The 22,677-nt window shown below is 41.5% G+C and overlaps 1 protein-coding gene across 2 annotated transcripts in view; it reads left to right on the plus strand.

The window, feature by feature from the left end:
* The window catches only part of taok3a (TAO kinase 3a), a 101,004-nt gene that overhangs the window by 58,985 nt on the left and 19,342 nt on the right, over window positions 1-22,677 (plus strand). For both annotated transcript variants that reach the window (XM_029716315.1, XM_029716316.1), the window contains exons 3-10: window positions 8,987-9,219; window positions 11,162-11,233; window positions 11,861-11,962; window positions 12,499-12,544; window positions 13,371-13,467; window positions 16,124-16,237; window positions 17,859-17,950; window positions 20,018-20,111. In XM_029716315.1, coding sequence (XP_029572175.1) covers window positions 9,088-9,219; window positions 11,162-11,233; window positions 11,861-11,962; window positions 12,499-12,544; window positions 13,371-13,467; window positions 16,124-16,237; window positions 17,859-17,950; window positions 20,018-20,111 — 749 coding nt within the window. In that variant the 5' untranslated portion in view covers window positions 8,987-9,087. The remainder of the gene's footprint in view (window positions 1-8,986; window positions 9,220-11,161; window positions 11,234-11,860; window positions 11,963-12,498; window positions 12,545-13,370; window positions 13,468-16,123; window positions 16,238-17,858; window positions 17,951-20,017; window positions 20,112-22,677) is intronic.

Consider the following 22,677-nt stretch of genomic DNA (forward strand, 5'->3'; position numbering starts at 1 on the left):
ATGTCATTTTCTGAGTCACCAACTTCCCGGCCTTCTTGTTCGCTCTGTGTTCACCGCAAAAGCCTGAAACTAGGTTCTAAAGACTGTTGACATCTAGTGGAAGACTTAGGAAGTGCAAAATGAACCCTAAATCACTGTGTGTTAGATAGGCAATGACTTGAAAAGACTACAAGCATCAGATTTCCCACTTCCTGGTTGGATTTTTCTCAGGTTTTTGCTTGCCATATGAGTTCTGTTATACTCACAGACATCATTCAAACAGTTTTAGAAACTTCAGAGTGTTTTCTATCCAAATCTACTAATAATATGCAAATATTTGACTCTGGGCCCGAGTATTAGGCAGTTTACTCTGGGCACGTTTTTCATCCAAAATCGAAAATACTGCCCCCTATACCTTGACAGGTTAAACAAATTCAGAGTTGGCCTACAATTAAAGTGAATTTGTATTTTATTTTGAATAGCCTAGTAAAAGGGCATTTAAAAAAAATATTTTCATCATTAATATGCTGACACATTACCTTTTAGCTACAGAAAATCTCACCACTGAGCGTTTCCATCTTCTCCCCTCATTCCTTTCTAAAGCGGGCAGAAAGAGGGGCTGTCAACAGTTTAATGAAATATGTTTTGTTGTGAAAACATGTTACTGTTTCTGGACAGATTTAACTTGGTTTCCCAAATTAAGGACTGGGTAGCTGCAGGAACAGGTTTGGAGAGCCTATGTCATACAGAGTTTGTGCAGAATATCACCTGTCACACAGCAAAATATGCATGCTCCTCAAACAGTGCTTGATGCATTGAGTGAATTAACCGGAATAGACTTCCAGACATGAGTGAAACATTTACAGGCGGGAAAGTGGCCTCCATTCGCCATTCCAGTGCATACAGATGACTTGTATTTTTTTCTCCTGCCCCTGTTCCTGCCCATTTAGTAATGAGCCATTCTAAATCAAAACTATTCTTACAAATTAGTAAAGACAAGATTAAATTGAGAGTAGTCTGATGGGTGAAAATGTGATCACTTGAAAAGAGAACAGTGTGTGCAGCCTATAGCTGCATCATGCAACCCATATCATATATCCTTTGATTTCTAAGGCATTCTAAGCTTTGTATCATTCACAACTAAAGTTGCCAAATAACTCTAAATCTAGCATATAAGAGCTGTTTCAAATTATCACTTTTACGCTCAACATAGCCACTTCATATATGCACTCGCACAAATATCCTTTCTATTTTATTCAGCTAACCTCAATTATACGTTGTCTTACTATAAAACCACATGATATAAAAGAATACACAGGACTTAAGCATATCTTGTCTGCTAAATGAGCAAGCCTATGGCATGGTGCATAGCCAGATAACATTCAGTAGGCCAACTCATATTCTGTTCTTCCTGAAATACATTTTTTTTCATATCATGTTTCTTTAGACTTTTTTTAAATGTAATGTTCCAAAGGTGCATATCAGCTGCTTGTATGCATGGAGGCCTGGAGATGCTAAACATGTTTATGTTAATTAACGGTAAATTACCATGATACCGACAGTCTTTTGCATGACATTAACCGGCTTACAAAATGTCCTGACCGCCACAGCCCTTGTTGATCCATCCTCAGTTTTCTCATATCACGACCATTAAACTCAGTAACTGTTTTAAAATCACCATCGACCTCATGGTGAAATCCCTCTCCAGCAACTGAGTTGGGAAGGATGCCTGCATCTTTGTAGTGACTGGGTGTATTGATATACCATCCAAAGCCTAATTAATAACTTCACCATGCTCAAAGGGACAGTCGGCGTCTGCTTTTTTAAAAATGTTTACACATCTACCGATCGGTGCCCTTCTTTGCGAGGCATTGAAAAACGTCTTTGTGGTTGAATCTGTGCTTGAAAATCACTACTCAATTGAGGGACCTTACAATTATCTGTTTGTGTGGGGTACAGAGATGGGGTAGTCATTCAAAAATCATGTTAACCCCTATAATTGCACACACTGTGATTCCATGCAGCTTATTATGTGATTTGTTAAGCAAATGTTTACTCCTGAACTTATTTAGGTATGCCATAACAAAGGGGTTGAATACTTATTGACTCTAGACATTTCAGCTTAATTTTTTTATGAATTTCGAAAATGTTCTACAAACTAAATTCTACTGACATTATGTGGTATTGTGTGTAGATCAATGTCACAAAATCTAAATGTAATCCATTTTCAATTCAGACTAACGCAACAAATGTGGAAAAAGTAAAGGGGTGTGAATACTTTCTGAAGGCTCTGTACTATATGCACCCACTCATTCATTCACGCGGACCTAAATGCATGCATGTGCACTCCCTCATACACACGTGAGCATATTTACACACACACACACTTACACTAATCTAAACCTCTTCGCTGAACACCTCCCTTAGCACAATGGCATTCATAGATCCGCAAATTATTCCCAAACACACACACACACCAAACGGTGTAAGTGGGTAGAGGGAGGACAGGGAAGCAGTTGTTGAACTAACCCAACAGCACTGTTACAACCTGTTGTTGCCTCGTTGCGTCATATCACACATTTCTACTGAGGAGGAGAGGAGCAGGAGGAGAGCAAAAAAAGAGGGAAGAGAGATGGAAGTGAAGTGTCCCTTGAGTGAGCATGTGGCTTCTTAATTTTCTCAATTTCTATCTCAGACCCTCTTCCCTCTCTCCTTCTATCACTCTCATTTACACTGAGTGGACAAAACATTAGTACTGACTGGGTGAATCCAGGTGAAAGCTATGATCCCTTATTCATGTCACTTGTTAAATCCACTTAAATCCGTCTAAAAGTATGGGAGGAGACCAGTTAACTTCACTGGGGTAGGGGGCAGCATTCGGAATTTTGGATGAAAAGCGTGCCCAAATTAAACTGCCTGCTACTCAGGCCCAGAAGCTAGGATATGCATATAATTAGTAGATTTGGATAGATAACTCTAAAGTTTCCAAAACTGTTAAAATAATGTCTGTGAGTATAACAGAACTGATGTGGCAGGCGAAAACCTGAGGAAAATCCATCCAGGAAGTACTATATAAGTACTACCATACAAGGACTTAGGACCCAGTTCACGATCTCTATGGCTTCTTCTACACGTGGCCAGTCTTTAGGCATTGTTTCAGGCTTTTACTCTGAAAAATGAGGGAGATACAGCACTTTCAATGAGTGGACAGTGGACATTTCCAGACATGAGTCCACCACGTGATCAGGAACGCGCCTTTCTTGTTTCTCCTTTTCTATTGATGAAGCTTTAGTCCGGTTGAAATATTATTGATTATTTATGACAAAAACAACCTGAGGGTTTGTTTTTAAACATCGTTTGACATGTTTCTACGAACTTTTACTGAACTTTTTTGACTTTTCGTCTGGATGTTGAGAGCACGCTTTGTGCCTTTGGATTACTGAACTAAACGCACAGCGGCTGGATTAACAAGACGTTTATCTTTAATCCTATGTATAAAACTTGTATTTTTCATCAATGTTTATGATGAGTATTTCTGTAATTTGATGTGGCTCTCTGAAATTTCACCGGATGTTTGTTTGAGACAATGATTACTGAACAAAATGCGCCAATTTCAACTGAGGTTTTTGGACATAAAGAGGGACATTATCGAACAAAACAAACATTTATTGTGTAACATGAAGTCCTGTGAGTGCCATCTGATGAAGATCATCAAAGGTTAGTGATTAATTTAATCGCTATTTCTGGCTTTTGTGAGCCTTCTCCTTGGCTGGAAAATGGCTGTATGGTTTTCTGTGACTAGGCGCAGACCTAACATAATCGTATGGTGTGCTTTCGCCGTAAATCCTTTTTGAAATCGGACAATGTGGTTGGATTAACAAGAAGTTTATCTATAAAATGGTGTAAAATACTTGTATGTTAGAGGAATTTGAATTATGGAATTTCTGTTGTTTTGAATTTGGCGCCCTGCAATTTCACTGGCTGTTGTCGAGCATCCCAACCTCGAAGGATTTTTAAAGTCTTGAGACAGTTGAGACATGGATTGTGTATGTATGCCATTCAGAGGGTGAATGGGCAAGACAAAAGATTGAAGTACTGTTGAACACTTTCAACACTTTGTGGAGTCTATGCCCCGACTGAGGCTGTTCTGAGGGCAAAAGGTGGTGCATCTCAATATTAGGAAGGTGTTCAGAATGTTTTGTGCAATCAGTGGCTTTGAAACCTTTTGAAACCCCTACCACGTGGGTAAAATCACTGATGCTCTTTCTCTCATGCGCTCTTCTCTCTCCTTTATTTTCTCTCTTTATTTCACCTCTCTCTCTGTCTCTCTCTGTCTCTCTCTGTCTCTCTCTCTGTCTCTCTGTGTTATTTTATCTGGTGGAAGCTGTGTATCCAGATTGAGCGGGGGGCTTACGTCAGGTTTTATTTGAAGCTCTTACTGGAGAGGTTTGAGCTCAACAGGAGGAGAGGGGAGACCGACCAGGATGATGCAATGAAGAGACACACACACACACACACACACACACACACACACACACATTTGGAATACTTTATTTGGATTCACTGTCTAGCCTATAATCATGGAAACAAAAACACGGTCTCTGCACGCGCACTCTCACACACTCACACACACTCTCTCTCTCTCTCACACACACACACACACACACACACACACACACACACACACACACACACACACACACACACACACACACAGTGTGTTTTCCCTGTTGGCATGTTGGAAGGGCCAGTGAATGATTGCAGGATGTTTGAATACATGGTGTTTTTCTATAGCTAAAGGGTGTATTTATCGTTCTATGTAAGGTCTATAACAGCAGAGGCCAGTAAGAAACATGGCGCCTATTTCATTCAGAACAACCTGACCATGAACTGAGAAGTTGCCAGTGGTTTACCCATTCCTAACTCAGTGGTGGAATGAATCAATGTTTTTAAAAAGGTTTCAACCCATATTTTTCACAGGTTTTGCAAAGCAGTAATTATGTAAGTTGTATGTGTGAACTGAACTTTAGTTTAACAGAGTAACGCTACGTTTTAAAAAGAAAAGGTTCCTTGAGTATCCTTTAGGGGTTCTTCAGAATTGAAACTATAAGTTCTTCGAAGAACCCTTTTAATGGGTCCTCAAGAACCTTTTGAATAACCTTTTGGGGTTCAGTTTTGAACTAGCCCCCTCACCTAATTATTATTTATTATTATTATTATTATTATTGTTGTTGTTGTTATTATTCATAGTAATATGCATAACAATAATATCAATAACACAATATTTTAGTTGTCAGTGTTTAATGATTTTAGTGGCAAAGCAGAATAAAAAATCCAAGCATGAGGCAAACTCCCAGCAGAGCCCCAAGACCAATTTGTATATCCTCTGGTGTGTTGATATTAATGTATTGATGTTCTCCGCATCCATAGCCAGAATGATTTTGCAGTGCATGGTGATCGAACAGGTTTCCTGTTATATTCATCAGAGGTGTAGGGAGGGTGAAGTCTAAATCCCAAAAATAGTAATTATACAGATGATTAACAAAACATGCACATGACAGCATTCATACCTTGTGAATGAAAAAAAAGAAATATGTTTTGATAATGGTTTTCAAACACATACCTTGTCCATAATGTAGAGGCCTATGGGATGAGGTAAATGTGATCTGCATAACATACCAATTGACATACCTTTGTATGCCTCCTCGTCTGTATACCTACAGACACAAAAGTGAGCAGTTCAGTCATCTGCACCCAATACAGCTAGCCTTCAACATATTGTTATAGCCTACATATTCTTACCTCTTTGTTGATTGATATCCATTGAATTGTGTCCTTTTTCAATTTTAGAAAGATTGGCACAAATATAAAAAGATAGATGGTATCATCATAAAACAATATGAATTTAGACATACAAACCTTACCTTAAATTGAGGAGATCTTAAAAATGTTAAGTTAAGTGCCTGTTGTCCTTTCAACTTCAAATCCAAATGTTTCAGTTGGGCAGTTAGGTTCCTGCAAGAACCCCCACCAACTAAGGAGGTTCCTCAATGAATCCCACCTCCTATAGGGTTCTTGGAATAACCTTTTGGGGGCAATTTTCAGTGCCAAGAACCCTAAGGTTCTTCAAAGAACTTTGAGGATCTTAGAAGAACCCTTTTTGAACCCATTATTTTTTGAGTGTATAGCAAGAATCTAAAACAATGCACAGTATTGTAATGTACACATTAGAACCCTTGTATCCAGGCTGTCATGCATCGAGAAGAGGGCACAACAAAGCCTTTTCCCCCTCAGGAGACTGAAAAGATTTGGCATGGGTCCTCAGATCCTCAAATGGTTCTACAGCTGTACCATCGAGAGGATCCTGAATGGTTGCATCACCACCTGGTATGGCAACTGCTCGGCCTCCAACCGCAAGGCACTACAGAGGGTAGTGCATACGGCCCAGTACATCACTGGGGTCAAGCTTCCTGCCATCCAGGACCTCTATACCAGGCGGTGTCAGAGGAAGGCCCAAAACATTGCCAAGGACTCCAGCCACACTAGTCATAGACTGTTCTCTCTGATACCACAGGCAAGCAGTACCAGAGCGCCAAGTCTTGGTATAAAAGGCTTCTTAACAAGCCATAAGACTCCTGAACAGTTAATCAAATGGCTACCAGGACCATTTGCATTGTCCCCACCCCCCCAGTTCTATGCAGTTGCTACTCTCTGTTTATTAACCATGCATAGTCACTTTACCTCTACATATTACCTCGACTAACCGGTGCCCCCGCACATTGACTCTGTACTGAAACCCCCTGAATATAGCCTCACTACTGTTATTTTATTGTTGCTCCTTAATTATTTGTTATTTCCTTTTTTTTTCTCTTAACTGCATTGTTGGTTAAGGGCTTGTAAGTAAGCGTTTCACTGTAAGGTCTACATCTGTTGCAATCCGCGCATGTGACAAATACAATTTGATTTTATTATGGATACTTCCTACATAGCCTATCGGTTTTTCACACCATAACGCCCTCAAACTCAACTCTGGACCTCGAAGACAGTTTCACTGCATTTTTTTCATTGTTCATCTCTAATCAGGAATTGATTTTGACCTGGGACACCAGGTGTTTGCAATTACCCATTTAATACCCATTTTAAAAAGGAAATTAAAATAATCATAAAGGAGGCGACAAGGACAAAACAATATAACTTGAAACTAACGTAAACCCCCTACAGTGGTAACAAGGTTTTTGATATATTTTTGTATCTGGAAAGAAGATATAACTCTTTAATAAGATGGAACTCGTGAGAATTATGATGACGATGTTGAGTGTCTGTGTGTGTTCCTATCTCTGCCTGTGTAAAAAAAAGTGTATGTGCGTAATCATGTGGCCCTCTGCTCTCTCTGTCTGTGTGTCCGTCCCTCCCTCCCAGGGGAGAACTCCTAATCTCATTGAAACCATGGATGTTGAAGGCTGACCGCGGTACTGCAGGCATTGCTAGCAGAAAACAGGATCCCCAATTATAGTGAATGGAAAAATGTAAATCTTTGTTTAAATTCAAACAATTAATTGAAGACAATCATGGTACCAATAATTGCTTTAAATACCCCAGGTGTATGTCCTTGAACCGATTATTTTAAAATTGAACACAGAAGTTATAAGGATAATTTAGTTGCAAATACCAGCCTGCAGTACCCCAGTTGGCCTTCAACTTTAGTTACTCAATGAGAGGGGGCAGCAGTGAGCTAGCCTGCAACGTCACTTCCTGGAGTAGCTCAAACTGCGCATGTTAAGTCTCCATGAGATGCCATCTTAACTGACTTAATTTGGCTTCAGTGCGCCATTGAGTCTTCACATGGGAGGAATGGTGTCATGTAATTGATGGCATTGTCCATTTATATATACAGTCATTGGTGTGTCTCTAACTGGAACATAGCTCAGGCTATATGCCACATGTTTGATGGCCTAGCTGCAGTCTGGTGACTCACAACAGCCACACCTGCTGCTGCTACCCTGTGCATCCGACTGTGTCCATTTGTGTGCGCATGTGTGGAAGTGATGCACCAATGACTCGCGGTGATCGAGCTGTCCAGTGTGCGTTTGTGTGTGCGTGTGTGTATTTTCCCCCAACTGTGTGTCTGATCTTCTGCTTGGATGAGCAACAGGAGCAGACAGTGAGCAGTCCATGCCTTACCATCTTCTTCTGTCCCCTCTACCCTGCCAACTGTTCATGTGACATACACACACATTCAGCTTGTAATTCCTGGAAAGAATCAGGTTATATGGGGATGAGTAGGATATGGGAGCAGACAAGGTTGTACCGATTCAGTCTCTTGATCAGACTGTGTGTATGTGCATGTTTGTGTTGGTCTGTAGGTCCTGATTGTAAATGTAATCTCTATGTTGTGTGTAGGCGTCCAGTAACTCCATCATAAACGTGTGTGTGTGTGTGTGTGTCTGCTACATGGATCGTGCCTTTCCTGTCAAGCTGCTTAAATACCAGCCCCTCGTGTCACGCCTCGGCTATCAGTGCAAGCTCGCTGTCCCGGCCATGTTCACAGGCTGATAGTACGTGGCCTTCAGATAGCAGGCCTGCATAAGACGACGCAGCTAGCAAGTTACTACTCCGTGTCAGCAGTCATGGGCAGCCTTGCTGTGTGGAGAAGGTGCTATCTGTTTCCTTAGGTGTCCAGATATCCCTGTCCTGAAATGTTTGAATGCTTATTGTATGAATTATGATTTGTGGATTCATAAAGTATTTGAAATTGTGTGTGTCTTCCAACCAGATAGTGATCATAAATGCTGTCTGTCTGCACTGTTACGTCCTAACTTATTACCATCTCTCTCTCTACTTTTTGGCATGGGAAACATATGTGTACATTGCCGAAGCAAGTGAAATAGATAATAAATAAAAGTGAAATAAACAATAAAAAATGTACAATAAACATTACACTCACAAACATTGGCGATTCTAGTAATTCTCTCTCCCTCGCTCTCTCTGTATGTTTCCTCTCATCCAGGTGGGTATGGTAAATGCCCGGCGCGTGGATGAGGAGCAGCAGCTGCAGTGAGGTGGAACACTGCGGTAACCACGGTACCGTCTAGCCCTGCCCACCCCACCATGCCCTCGTCCACGCGGAAGGGAGCGCTGAAGGACCCAGAGCTGGCCGACCTCTTCTTCAAAGATGACCCCGAGGAAGTCTTCTGTGACCTGCACGAGATCGGCCATGGCAGCTTTGGGGCCGTCTACTTTGTGAGTAGTACCTCAGGGCTGGATACTAAATTAAAATATGTCTAACTCAGAGTTTTTACATTTTACATTTCTTACATTTTTATTATTTATATTTTGTTTTTTAAATGTAACCTTTATTTAGCTAGGCAAGTCATTTTAACTAGGCATTACTGGGAGATTTTTCACAATACATTTAGTACTAAGATAGTATTTGAAGTTATTGGCCAACCAATGAACAGGGCCTATTTCATTTCAATTTCTCAACCAATGGAGATGCTTTCATGGCGATTGTCAATTGAAAGTGCTATTTAGTCCAGGACTGGCCCTGGTCATTGTGTGTTATATGCATTGGGTGTGTGCAATCCATACTATTCACTGTCAGGATCATGTTAGACACCCAGTCTAGCTGTCTGTGGCTATAGATGTCAGAGTCCAGGGACAAGATCACTCGCTCTCTCAAGGTTGTCTAATAATAACTCTGCTGCCATTTCTGTTAAATTCTCTGTCTCTGCTGCATTTCTTAATCTGGTCGTCACTAATGACAGAAGGCCTTTGAATCTAAATCAACGCAGAGCGGGAGAGAGGGAGGATGAATCTGCTAGCACCAATCCCTCCATCCTCCTCCTCCCCTCCCTTCACCCCTGTCATCCCTCACTCCAGCCCTCTCCTCCTTTTCCTCCTCCCCTCCCTCCGTCCTCTTCCTTTCAACCCTCCCTCCATCCATCCTTTTCCCCAACCCCTTTCTTTCTACCTCCATCATCCTTTTCCTCCTCCCTCCCCTCCTCCCTCCCCTCATCCATCCCCCAGCCTCTCCATATGCAAGGCTGGGGGGAGAGGGATAAACTGAAGCCTTTCCTCCTAAGACAGCTGTTCTGCGCATTAAGTGTCGAGGCCAGCTGGTGATGGATGGATGGATGGATGGATAGTAGGGCAGGCAGGAGATTTTACTGGGCCTGGTTGACTGGTATTAGTGCTCCTCTAAGTCCAGTCATCTACCGGACAAGGCTACATTCATATAAATATACTTATTAGAATGGGAAATGGTTTTAAAGGGGCAATCTGGATTCGAGGTCAATGGCTGTGTATCGATAATTTAAAAGTCCAAAATTGGATATACCAATCCCAGAGTGGCCCCTTAAAATGTTCCAGTCAAATTGCCATAGTCTGAAGGGATTTGCCCATTCTTGTAATTCTATTTATATGGCTAAGGTACAGCCAGTCTTGTCTGGCTGATTTGGCTGGCTATGATGAAAACCTGGTGCCTTTTGGTCATTGATAGACTTCTTCTTTACCTGTTGTGAGCTACTAGGATAGCTAACTGCAAGTGTTTGCTAGCTGCTGTGGCTAGCTCATAGCTCTACTATGCATTCACATTCCTTCTGACCAAAAGCATGTGTATGGGGGGAAATTACTGAAATGGAATGAGGAACCATCAATGTTTGTATGAGGAAGCCATCCATGTGTTCTAAAAGCCTTAGGGGTTTTAACACACGCAATGTGCTAATTACTGTGTGGTTAAGTACCTAGCTAGCTAGCTAGCTTCTCTGTTGAGTTGCTTGTTTCCTCTATGCTTGTTTTTGTCTATGCTCATATTTGTAACTACAGGGAGTTTCCTGTGGTGATCAAATTCTGTCACGTGTTTAGTATCGCCATCTTTTGAAGAGACAGTTGATTCTTGTTTCCCATTTACCCTCATTTGACTCAGAGCCATATATAGAGATTGGCTATATCTCAGTCATATGACCCACTTTTACCAGTTTTTGGCTACCAACTGGATTCTAGCCAGCTGTCAAATATAGGCCTATATCCTGTATCCAGACTACAGCTGTGTGTTTCTACGAGAAATGCCTGTTCTCACATTCACCTTTCTCTCTCGTTCTTTATTTGTTTTCCCTCCTCTCACTCATTCCCCTCCTCTCCTCTCTCTTCCCTACTCTCACTCCCCTCCTCTACTCTCCCTCAGGCCAGAAACTCCTACTCCAACGAGGTGGTGGCCATCAAGAAGATGTCCTACAACGGCAAACAGACCACCGAGGTGAGAGGACTGCAGCCTTTTGCTCACTTTAAACACAAGTTGAACTAATTTAGCACTCTGTCTGCTTTATCAGTCACACCTCAGGCCTTGAAACAGAGGTTAAACAAGTTGAGAGGACAACTAATACAAATGTTTTGAACTCCCTCTCAAACTCTTCCCGCTATGGCCAATGGGACGGTCACACCTCAGGACTTGAAACGGAGGTTCAACATTCTTATGGACAGTCCCTTCCTCTGGCCACTATGATGGTCACAACTCGGTATCTTTGAAATCACAACCTGGCCACTGGAATGGTCACAACTTAGGCCTTGTAGCAGAGATCAAATGAGACGAGAACAACTAACACAAACACTTTGAAATTACTCACTCTCCCCACTCTGGCCACAGTATGGTCACACCTAAGAGCAGAGGTTCAACATTCCCTGCGATCCACAAGGCCTTGGGTTGGGGTCAAGGGTTGGGTTCAAACTTCTCCCTTGTGTAAATGGAACTGACCTATCCATAAACCCACTGCCCTGGCCAATATGTCAGGGCCAACATGCTGTGAAAAGGGCTCTTTGCAGATGTGTTGATGTTGTTGACTCTTACACACTCTCTCTCTCATTCCCTCCCTCCTTCTCTCCTCAGAAATGGCAGGACATCATTAAGGAGGTCAAGTTTTTGGAACAGCTGCGCCATCCAAACACCATTGAGTACAAAGGCTGCTACTTGAAGGATAACACTGCCTGGGTCAGTGGAGTGTGGCAGAGCTGCCAGGGAAACCATTTTTTGTCCCCCTCTTCATCAGGCTGCTTCTATCTTTCTTTCAACTCTTTCTTTCTTTTCATCTCTCATTCTGACTCTCTTTCTCATAATCTTGCTCATTCTGTTTCTCTCTCGGTCTCAGCATTTTCTATCTTTCCCATTTTTGTCTCTCTCCATCTCTCTTTTGCAAAGTTTCTCTGATTCTCTGTCTCTCACCATTTGTCTCCTTCTCTAAACCTCCCTTTTACAACATGGTTTATGTCATGACCTTTTAAAATATGCACCAACCACTTCCAGTGTAAAAGTCGTTAGGAAAATCTCTTTGCTCTTTCTCTTTTCTTTTGTTTTCCACCACCTCTGCTATGATGGTAATAAATGAGGCCTTCCTTGTTAATGTCTGTGTCATTATGTAATATATATTTGGGGTTGTTGGTCATTTGTTTAAGGAGGTAACTCTAAATCTTGGGTGTGTTTTTGGGTGTCCACTTGTCTCTGACCTATGACCTTTCTGCCTCTTCCAGCTGGTGATGGAGTACTGCCTAGGCTCCGCATCAGATTTACTAGAGGGTGAGCAGTACACACACATCCAGCGCTCACACAAACACACACACACACACACACACACACACACACACACACACACACACACACACACACACACACACACACACACACACACACACACACACACACACACACACACACACACACACACACATACACCTAAACACACACACAGTTCATTTAAAGAGAAGTTACAAAATCGCAATGAAAATATCTGGGTTCTTTCTGAGCATGTGCTTTATTAACCCATTAGTAATGCAACATTCATGGTAAGTGAGGAACCTTTTCTCTCTAAACAGGGTGTGTAATATTCCACTGTGAATGTTCCTGTTCAGGGTCTCCAAACATTCCGCACCTTGGCCTACGTGATATATTTAACACTTCTGTTTGTGTCCCGTCCTGGCTGTCATGGAAACCGTTTTAAACAGCCATGACAGTTGGCTGGTTTTGACCTATTTTTGTGTGTGTGAAGCGTTTCTGAAATTCCTCCACTGTAGTTCTGCTTCCTTTGACTCTAAGGCTAGGTATCGCTCTGCTAGCCTAGTCCCAGATTTGTTTGTGCTGTCTTGCCAACTCATATTGTCATCAAGTTGGTAAGACCGCACAAACAGATCTGGGACCAGGCTATCAGAGCAGCAATCCACCCACCAGGAATGTGTTTTTATAACCCTTTTATCCCAACCCTGTTAGACTTTACACATTTAACAGATGCTTCTGGGGTTTGTTGTTGTGTGTCATATCAGGAAGGGCAGATTGCTTGTGTCTCTAGATAGCACTGACGGTTTTCCCCCTTGATGTATTTTTCTCTTCTTTGTACCCTCTCTTCCAGTTCATAAGAAACCGCTCCAAGAGGTTGAAATTGCTGCCATAACCCACGGTGCCTTGCTAGGACTGGCTTACCTCCATTCCCATAATATGATTCACAGGTGAGCTGTCGGTCTACCTGTCTTCCATCTTCCCCCTCGTTAAAATGTTTGTCATCAACATCTTAAATAAGCCCAAGCCCCCCCCCTCCCCGCTTCTTCACCCAAATCCAGATAGCTTATGTTCTGAAAGAGCTGCAAAATCTGGATCCCTACAAATCAGCTGGGCTAGACAATCTGGACCCTCTCTTTCTAAAATTATCAGATGCAATTGTTGCAACCCCTATTACTAGCCTGTTCAACCTCTTTCGTATCGCCTGCGATCCCTAAAGATTAGAAAGCTGCCACGGAAACTCTAGACCCAAACTGTTACAGACCTATATCCATCCTGCCCTGCCTTTCTAAAGTCTTCGAAAGCCAAGTTAACAAACAGATCACCGACCGTTTCGAATCCCACCGTACCTTCTCCACTATGCAATCTGGTTTTCGAGCTGGTCATGGGTGCACCTCAGCCACGCTCAAGGTCCTAAATTATATCATAACCGTCATAGATAAAAGACAGTACATTGCAGCCGTTTTCATTGACCTGGCCAAGGCTTTCGACTCTGTCAATCACCGCGTTCTTATCGGCAGACTCAATAGCCTTGTCTTCTCAAATGACTGCCTCGCCTGGTTCACCAACTACTTCTCAGATAGAGCTCAGTGTGTCAAATCGGAGGGCCTATTGTCCAGACCTCTGGCAGTCTCTATGGGGGTGCCACAGGGTTCAATTCTCGGGCCTACTCTTTTCTCTGTATATATTAATGATATCATTCTTGCTGCTGGTGATTCTCTGATCCACCTCTACGCAGACGACACCATTCTGTATACATCTGACCCTTCCTTGGACACTGTGTTAACAAACCTCCAAACGTGCTTCAATGCCATACAACACTCCTTCCGTGGCCTCCAACTGCTCTTAAATGCTAGTAAAACTAAATGCATACTCTTCAACCGATTGCTGCCGATTGCTGCCCGCACCCTCCCGCCCGCCTAGCATCCCTACTCTGGATGGTTCTGATGTAGAATATGTGGACAACTACAAATACCTAGGTGTCTGGTTAGACTGTAAACTCTCCTTCCAGACTCACATTAAGCTTCTCCAATCCAAAATTAAATCTAGAATTGGCTTCCTATTTCGCAACAAAATCTCCTTCACTCATGCTACCTCCTTCACTCAAACATACCATCGTAAAACTGACTATCCTACCAATCCTTGACTTCGGCGATGTCATTTACAAAATAGCCTCTAACACTCTACTTAGCAAATTGGATACAGTCTATCACAGTGCCATCCGTTTTGTCACCAAAGCCCCATATACCACCCACCACTGCGACCTGTATGCTCTCGTTGGCTGGCCCTTGCTACATATTCGTCGCCAAACCCACTGGCTCCTGGTCATCTATAAGTCTTTGCTAGGTAAAGCCCCACCTTATCTCAGCTCACTGGTCTCTATAGCAACACCCACCCATAGCACGTGCTCCAGCAGGTATATTTCAACTGGTCATCCCCAAAGCCAAACACCTCCTTTGGCTACCTTTCCTTCCTGTTCTCTGCTGCCAATGACTGGAACGAATTGCAAAAATCACTGAAGCTGGAGACTTATATGTCCCTCACTAACTTTAAGCATCAGCTGTCAGAGCAGCTCACCGATCACTGTACCTGTACACAGCCCATCTGTAAATAGCACACCCAACTACCTCATCCCCATATTGTTATTTGTTTTGTTGCTCTTTTGCACCCCAGTATCTCTACTTGCACATCATCATCTTCACATCCATCACTCCAGTGTTGATGCTAAATTGTAATTATTTTGCCACTATGGCCTATTTATTGCCTTACCTCCCTAACCTTACTACATTTGCACACACTGCACATATATTTTTCTATTGTGTTTTTGACCGTACGTTTGTTTATCCCATGTGGAACTCTGTGTTGTTTTTGTCGCACCGCTTTGCTTTATCTTGGCCAGGTCGCAGTTGTAAATGTGAACCTGTTCTCAACTGGCCTACCTGGTTAAATAAAGGTGAACGAGATATGTGGTGCCTCTGTTCTCATTGTTAAGTAATACTGAACTCATCAGAGATAACATTCTTAGAGTTGTCATCTGCCAACCCTAATCTGTATTTCAATGTGCATTCCAACAGGCCCTTTTCTTGAAAAGTGATGTTCAAGGAGAATGTTATATGAAACCTTTATCATTTTACCACCATGGCCCATAAAGACAAATATTACTGTTTTACCATGTTAAAAGTTATGAAACCGAAAGGAAAGAAATAATTATATTTATTCACCACATAAATTAATTGTGAGATTGTATGCCTCCCAAAGTACAGGCCTAAATAAATGTGTGCTTCGCTCACTGTTTAGCTGAGCTCAAGGAAATGCCTTTATTAAGCTTGAGTTATTTTCATTTCAACCTGACAGTGAGACAATATTTCCCTTTCTTCCTGCTTTTAAACGCATCACTATTAAGTCACATTGTCATATGCACACCACATTAGAGGCTAGTGGATATGCAGGCATATGCATGAAAAAGACAGACGCCAGTGCACTTCAAACTTATCACTCCCAAGAGGTAGCTAATACACCTAGTAGCCCATATCACTTTGAACCATATCCCACCACCCTATTCTAACCCTGTTTTATGTGTCATCGCTTATTTTTTTCTCTCTCCAGAGATGTGAAAGCTGGAAACATTCTGCTAACTGAGCCAGGCCTGGTCAAACTGGCAGACTTTGGCTCTGCCTCCATCGCCTCTCCTGCCAACTCCTTCGTAGGAACACCTTACTGGTCAGTACCTACCATTTGAAGGTAGAGTCAGCAATATGACCTTAGATGCAGAAGGTAAACAGCATAGTGGGTCAATTTCCGCAACAACTAAGAGCGCTGAAGCGCGAGGCTCAACTTCTCTGCTGTTTTGGTCCTGTGGCTACCATGTTGTAAAAGTGTGAAGCGAGTCCGTGTACATGCGCAGATCCTGTGTGTGACTGTGGGAGCGAAGCCTTGCATCTTGCTCATCGTAATATGTCCGGTGCTGCTCATGGCAACATAATTTCGCTGAGTCTACCTTTAACAATATCTCAACACTACACTTTACTGGTCAGTACCTCAACACAGACACAAACACCTTACTGCTCAGTATCACCACACTAACATAATATATAGCTAGCCTAGTAGTATATAACATAGCTTTGCCTGTATAGCCTCTCCTGACAACTATTTCGTAGGGACACCTTATTGGTCAATATCTTAACAATGGCACAATGTACATGGAGTGTACAAAACATTAAGAACACCTACTCTTTCAATGATATAGACTAACCGGGTGAAAGCTATGATCCCGTATTGATGTCACTTGTTAAATCCACTTCAGTAGATGAAGGGGAGGAGACAGGTTAAAGAAGGATTTTTAAGCTTTGAGAAAATTGAGACGTGGATTGTGTATGTGTGCCATTTAGAGGGTGAATGGGCAAGAGAAAATATTGAGGTGCCTTTGAACGGGGTATGGTTGTAGGTGCCAGGCACACCGGTTTGTGTCAAGAACTGCAATGCTGCTGGGTTTTTCACAATCAACAATTTCCTGTGTGTATCAAGAATGGTCCACTACCCAAAGGACTCAATATTAGGAAGGTTTTCTTAATGTTTTGTACACTCAGTGTATTCCTACATGATTAGTACCTCATCCCTAAGATTTACTGGTCAATATCTTAACACTGATGCAATGTAAAGCTATATATTGTATTGTATTTGTATACTCTTGTATTTAGCTGTTATTTACCCAGGTTCGTCTCATTGAGACCTAGTCCAAAACATCTCCTTTGTGGGAATTCTGTAACATACTTGTCAGTACCTAACGCACTACAATAGGGCTTTTCCACTCCAGTCCTGGGGCCTCCCCAGAATGCACATTTTGTTCCAGCCCACCACTATCCCATTTGATTCAACTACTCGAGGCCTTGACGATTAGTTGATTAATTGAATCACATGTTCAGCTGGAACACGAATGTGGGAAGCACCGGGACCAGATGGCTTTGCGTCATAATTTACAACTATTTATTTTTATTTTTTAAACAATGGTCATTCACATAGAAACCCTCATAATAACGCTGGAGACAAACAAACAAAACATAGGGAGAACTCCCAGAACACTGTGTCGATTCTCCTGATACTCTCTATTCATGATACTCGAAGCTCACAGTGTGCTACTTGTATCCAGCCAGGCTGTTAATTCGACACATAACGTACACCCCTTAGTCTTCCAGCAGCACATTACTCAGACCTGAGCTTCTAGCTAGGCTATCACTGCATACCAAAGGGACTTTAAGATATCCAGGCTTAACAGATTATGAATTTCCACAAATTTAACACTGGTGGTTAATTACTGACGTGTGTGTGTGTGTCCGTGTCCCAGGATGGCCCCGGAAGTGATCCTAGCGATGGACGAGGGCCAGTATGAGGGGAAGGTGGACATCTGGTCCCTTGGAATCACCTGTATTGAACTGGGTTAGTGTACATCTGTTTTTACTGTACCAGGCTTTTCTCAGTTTTTACTGACATTTTGCAGACGCTCTTATCCAGAGCAACTTACAGTCAGTGCATTGGTACGTGCAGTGCCTTCAGGAAGTATTCACATCCCTTGACTTTTTCCACATTTTGTTGTGTTACAGCCTGAATTTAAAGTTGATTACATTTAGATTTTGTCACTGGCCTACACACAATACCCCATAGTGTCAAAGTAGAATTATGTTTTTAGAAATGCTTACAAATTAATAAAACATGAAAAGCTGAAATGTCTTGAGTCAAAAAGTGTTCAACCCTTTTGTTATGGCAAGCCTAAATAAATTCCCAAGTAAAAATATGCTTAACAATAATAGTGTTTAACATGATTTTTGAATGACTACCTCATCTCTCTACCCCAGCCAGACATACAATTATCTGTAAGGTCCCTCAGTCGAGCAGTGAATTTCAAACACAGATTCAACCACAAAGATCAATGCCTCGCAAAGAAGGGCACTTATTGGTAGATGGGGTAAAAAAAAAAGCAGACATTGAATATCCCTTTGAGCATGGTGAAGTTATTAATTGCACTTTGGATGGTGTGTCAATACACCCAGTCACTACAAAGATACAGGCGTTCTTCATAACTCAGTTGCTTGAGAGGAAGGAAACTGTTCAGGGATTTTACCATGAGGCAAACAGTTAATTGAGGATGGATCCACAACATTGTAGTTACTCCACAATACTAACCTAAATGACAGAGTGAAAAGTAGGAAGGCTGTACTGAATAAAAATATTCCAAAACATGCATCCTGTTTGCAATAAGGCACTAAAGTAAAACTGCAAAAAATGTGGAAACTAAATTAACGTTATGTCCTGAATACAAAGCTTTATGTTTGGGACAAATCCAACACAAATCATCAATGAGTACCACTCTTCATATTTTCAAGCATGGTAGTGGCTTGTCATCGGCAAGGACTAGGGAATTTCTTAGGATAAAAAGAAACGGAATAGAGCTATGCATAGGCAAAATCCAAGTGGAAAACCTGGTTCAGTCTGCTTGCCAACAGACACTGGGAGACATTCACCTTTCAGCAGGACAATAACATAAAACACAAGGCCAAATCTAAACTGGAGTTGCTTAACAAGAGGACATTGAATGTTCCCGAGTCGCCTAGTTACAGTTTTGACTTAAATCGGCATGAAAATCTAAGGCAAGACTTGAAAATGGCTTTCTAACAATGATCAACAACCAACTTGACAGAGCTTGAATAATTTTTAAAAGAATAATGTGCAAACATTGTACAATCCAGGTGTGCAAAGCTCTTAGAGCCTTACCCAGAAGACTCAGCTGTAATCGCTGCCCAAGGTGATTCTAACACGTATTGACTCGGGTGTGAATACTTATGTAAATAAATATTTCTGTATTTAATTTTCAATACATTTGCAAAAGAAATTAAAAACATGTTTTCACTTTGTCATTATGGGATATTGTGTGTAGATGGATGAGAGGAAACATCTATTTGATCCATTTTGAATTCAGGCTGTAACACAACAAAATGTGAAATCGTCAAGGGGTATGAATACTTTCTGAAGGCATAGTAGCTACTCCTGTCCGCCCCCTGTAGAGCATTGTCCTGCAACTAGTCCACATCTCAGGAGGCGTCGTTACTTGTTAGGAAAATGTACTTTTTATGGCCTTCCTCAGAGTGTCAAAGAAACAAACAGACATGGCTAAACCATCTTGGACTTCCCCATTTAGAGAGAGCGGTGACACACTCCTGACAGACTGACACATGACAGTTGATTCACAATGTTGCTCAATCATGTGTTTGTCATGTGATTACCATGTGTACTACATGTACACACACACACACACACACACACACACACACACACACACACACACACACACACAGATAGAATAACATTGTCAAGGTCAAAAGTATCTCTTATCTTCCACCTGTTCAACCAGATATGATAACCCCCTCCCTTTCTCTCTCTTCCGCTCTCTTTCTCTACTCCCCCTTTCCATCTCTTTCTCCTTCTCTCGACCTCTCTTCCTCTTCATAGCGGAGCGCAAGCCTCCCCTGTTCAACATGAACGCTATGAGTGCCTTATATCACATCGCCCAGAACGACTCTCCCACGCTGCAGTCCAACGAGTGGTAAGTCCTCACCATCCCTCTGCTGAGCTGTGTGACCACACACAAACACACACCCTCTCAAAGCCCTGGAAGTCCCAGTCTGTCTCTTATGTAATTACCTGAGGGGCCGAGCTAAGGCCTTTCCTATTTAAAGAACCAAGCCTCAGGCTAAACTCACAGGCTACTACTGTACTGTACCATACACCAAACCACACTCTGCGGGAGGGAGGGATGAAGGTAGGGAGAGAGGGAGGAATGAGAGTGGGAGGGTGAGACTGATAGATGGAGGTAGGCAGAGAGAGACCTGTCTCCCTGGATGGAGACAGACAGATAGACAAATGCAGGTTTGGAGGGAGTGAGGCAGAGAGTGTGAGAGGAGGAAGAGAGAGACAGGCGGCAATCACACTAGCCCCCCTCTTTCTTGTGCTGTTGATGCCCTTTGAATTTATGGTGTGATGACTGCCATAAGAGGAAGATCCAGTCAAACATGACTTTGTCAACATTTACAATGTCATGATACTATAGCCAGTGTACTTTTATTGGCACAGTATAGTTTCGCACCATAAAGGTTGACACGCGCGCGTGTGTGTGTGTGTGTGTGTGTGTGTGTGTGTGTGTGTGTGTGTGTGTGTGTGGGGAAATGTTGTACTCTATTTGACCCAAATAATGGTGGATATAGGACTTTTTATTTTTATTTCACCTTTTATTTAACTAGGCAAGGCAACTAGACTTATATGGCTCTAGGAGTACATTCCTTTCAACAAATAGAGAATCTATAATACAGCTAAAACATGTTGCAGCTTTTGCAAGATGGTGTAAGTGTTGTATTTATTTTCATATTCCATGTTCCTTACTGAGAAAATCGATTTGTGTGATTACGAAACCCAAAGCAAACGGATTCACAAGTAGCACGCTCCAATAAATAAATATTTGATTGTCTTTTCATTATGCAAAGATTTTGCATATTTTGACAAATTAGCATTAAAAGCAAGCCTTAGTCTTGTACTGAAGAGAGTGTGTGTGAAGCAAGGTTATGGTCCTCCCATAGAGATACAATATGATTTAGTTTTCTATTTCATACACACACACACACACACACAGTAGTCAGTGTATTGTTGAAGGTGCTCCAAATAGGCCTCTGGCATGAACCTCTCTCTCATTAGCTGAGACTAGTTCGAAATGTATACAACTATGTAGACTGTATGACTTCGCCACACAGAGAATTTGAAGATGGACTTTCAATAACACAGACAAATCAAATGTTATTTGTCACATGCGCCGAATACAACAGGTGTAGATCTTACAGTGAAATTCTTACTTATAAGCCCATAACCAACATCATGAACAGCTATAGAAGCACCCTGGCTTCACCCTGACTCCAAGGCTTGAAAGGTGGGAAAGTGGATATACATTCCCCTATGTATTTATTTGGTCAGTGAAGCTAAAACTTTTAATTTGGCTCTATACACCAGCATTTTGGATTTGAGAGCAAATGTTTTACCCTTTTTGAAATGAAAGCACTTTATGTGGTCCCACCGTTTGAAGGTATCATATGTATTTGGACAAATTCAAAGTTTAGTATTTGGTCCCCTATTCGTAGCACACAATGACTACATTAAGCTTGTGACTGCATTTGCAGTTTGTTTTAGTTGTGTTTCGGATTATGTTATGCCCAGTAGAAATTAATGGTAAATCATGTAGTGTCATTTTGGAGACCCTTTTATTGTAAATAACAATAGAATATGTTTCTGAACACTTCTAAATTAATGTGGATCCAACTATGATTACGTATAATCATTAATGAATCATGAATAATGATGAGTGATACATTTAGAGGCATACATATCATACCCCCCAAAACATTCTTACCTCCCTGTTATTGGTAATGGTGAAAGGTTAGCATGTTTTGGGGGCATGATCTTTATGCCTCTAACTTTCTCACTCATCATTATTCACAATTCAATCATGATTATCCGTAATCATGGTAGCATCCACATTAATGTAGAAGTGTTCAGAAACATATTCTATTGTTATTTACAATAAAAGTGACTCCAAAATGACACTACATTATTTACCATTCATTTCTACACAACCAAAACAGACTCCAAATGCATCCAACATGTTTGTATAGTCACAAGCTTGATGTAATCATTGCATGCTAGGAATATGGGACCAAATGCTAAACTTTTGATTAAATTGAAAACACTATAAGTGAATTTGTCCAAATACTTTTGACACCTTCAAATGGAGGAACTAGATAAATAAAGTGTTCATTTCTAAAAGGTAAAATGGATATGTATGAAAATGCCATCAAACAAAAGGTGACATTCTGTACTGTCACCTCATATTAACGTTTTAGCTTCACTGTCCAAATAAATACGTAGGGGAGTGTATATATTTAAACATTTTAGTAATTTAGCATACACTCTTATCCAGAGCGACTTACAGTTAGTTAATGCATAATTAATGCATTCATTTTTTTTAAACATTTTTAGTCATTTAGCAGACACTCTTATCCAGAGCGACTTACAGTAGTGAATGCATATATTTCATTTCATGCATTTAAAAAAAATATATATATTTTTTT

Source organism: Salmo trutta, chromosome 27 (genome assembly GCF_901001165.1).
Source record: "Salmo trutta chromosome 27, fSalTru1.1, whole genome shotgun sequence".
In the NCBI taxonomy this organism is placed as follows: domain Eukaryota; kingdom Metazoa; phylum Chordata; class Actinopteri; order Salmoniformes; family Salmonidae; genus Salmo; species Salmo trutta.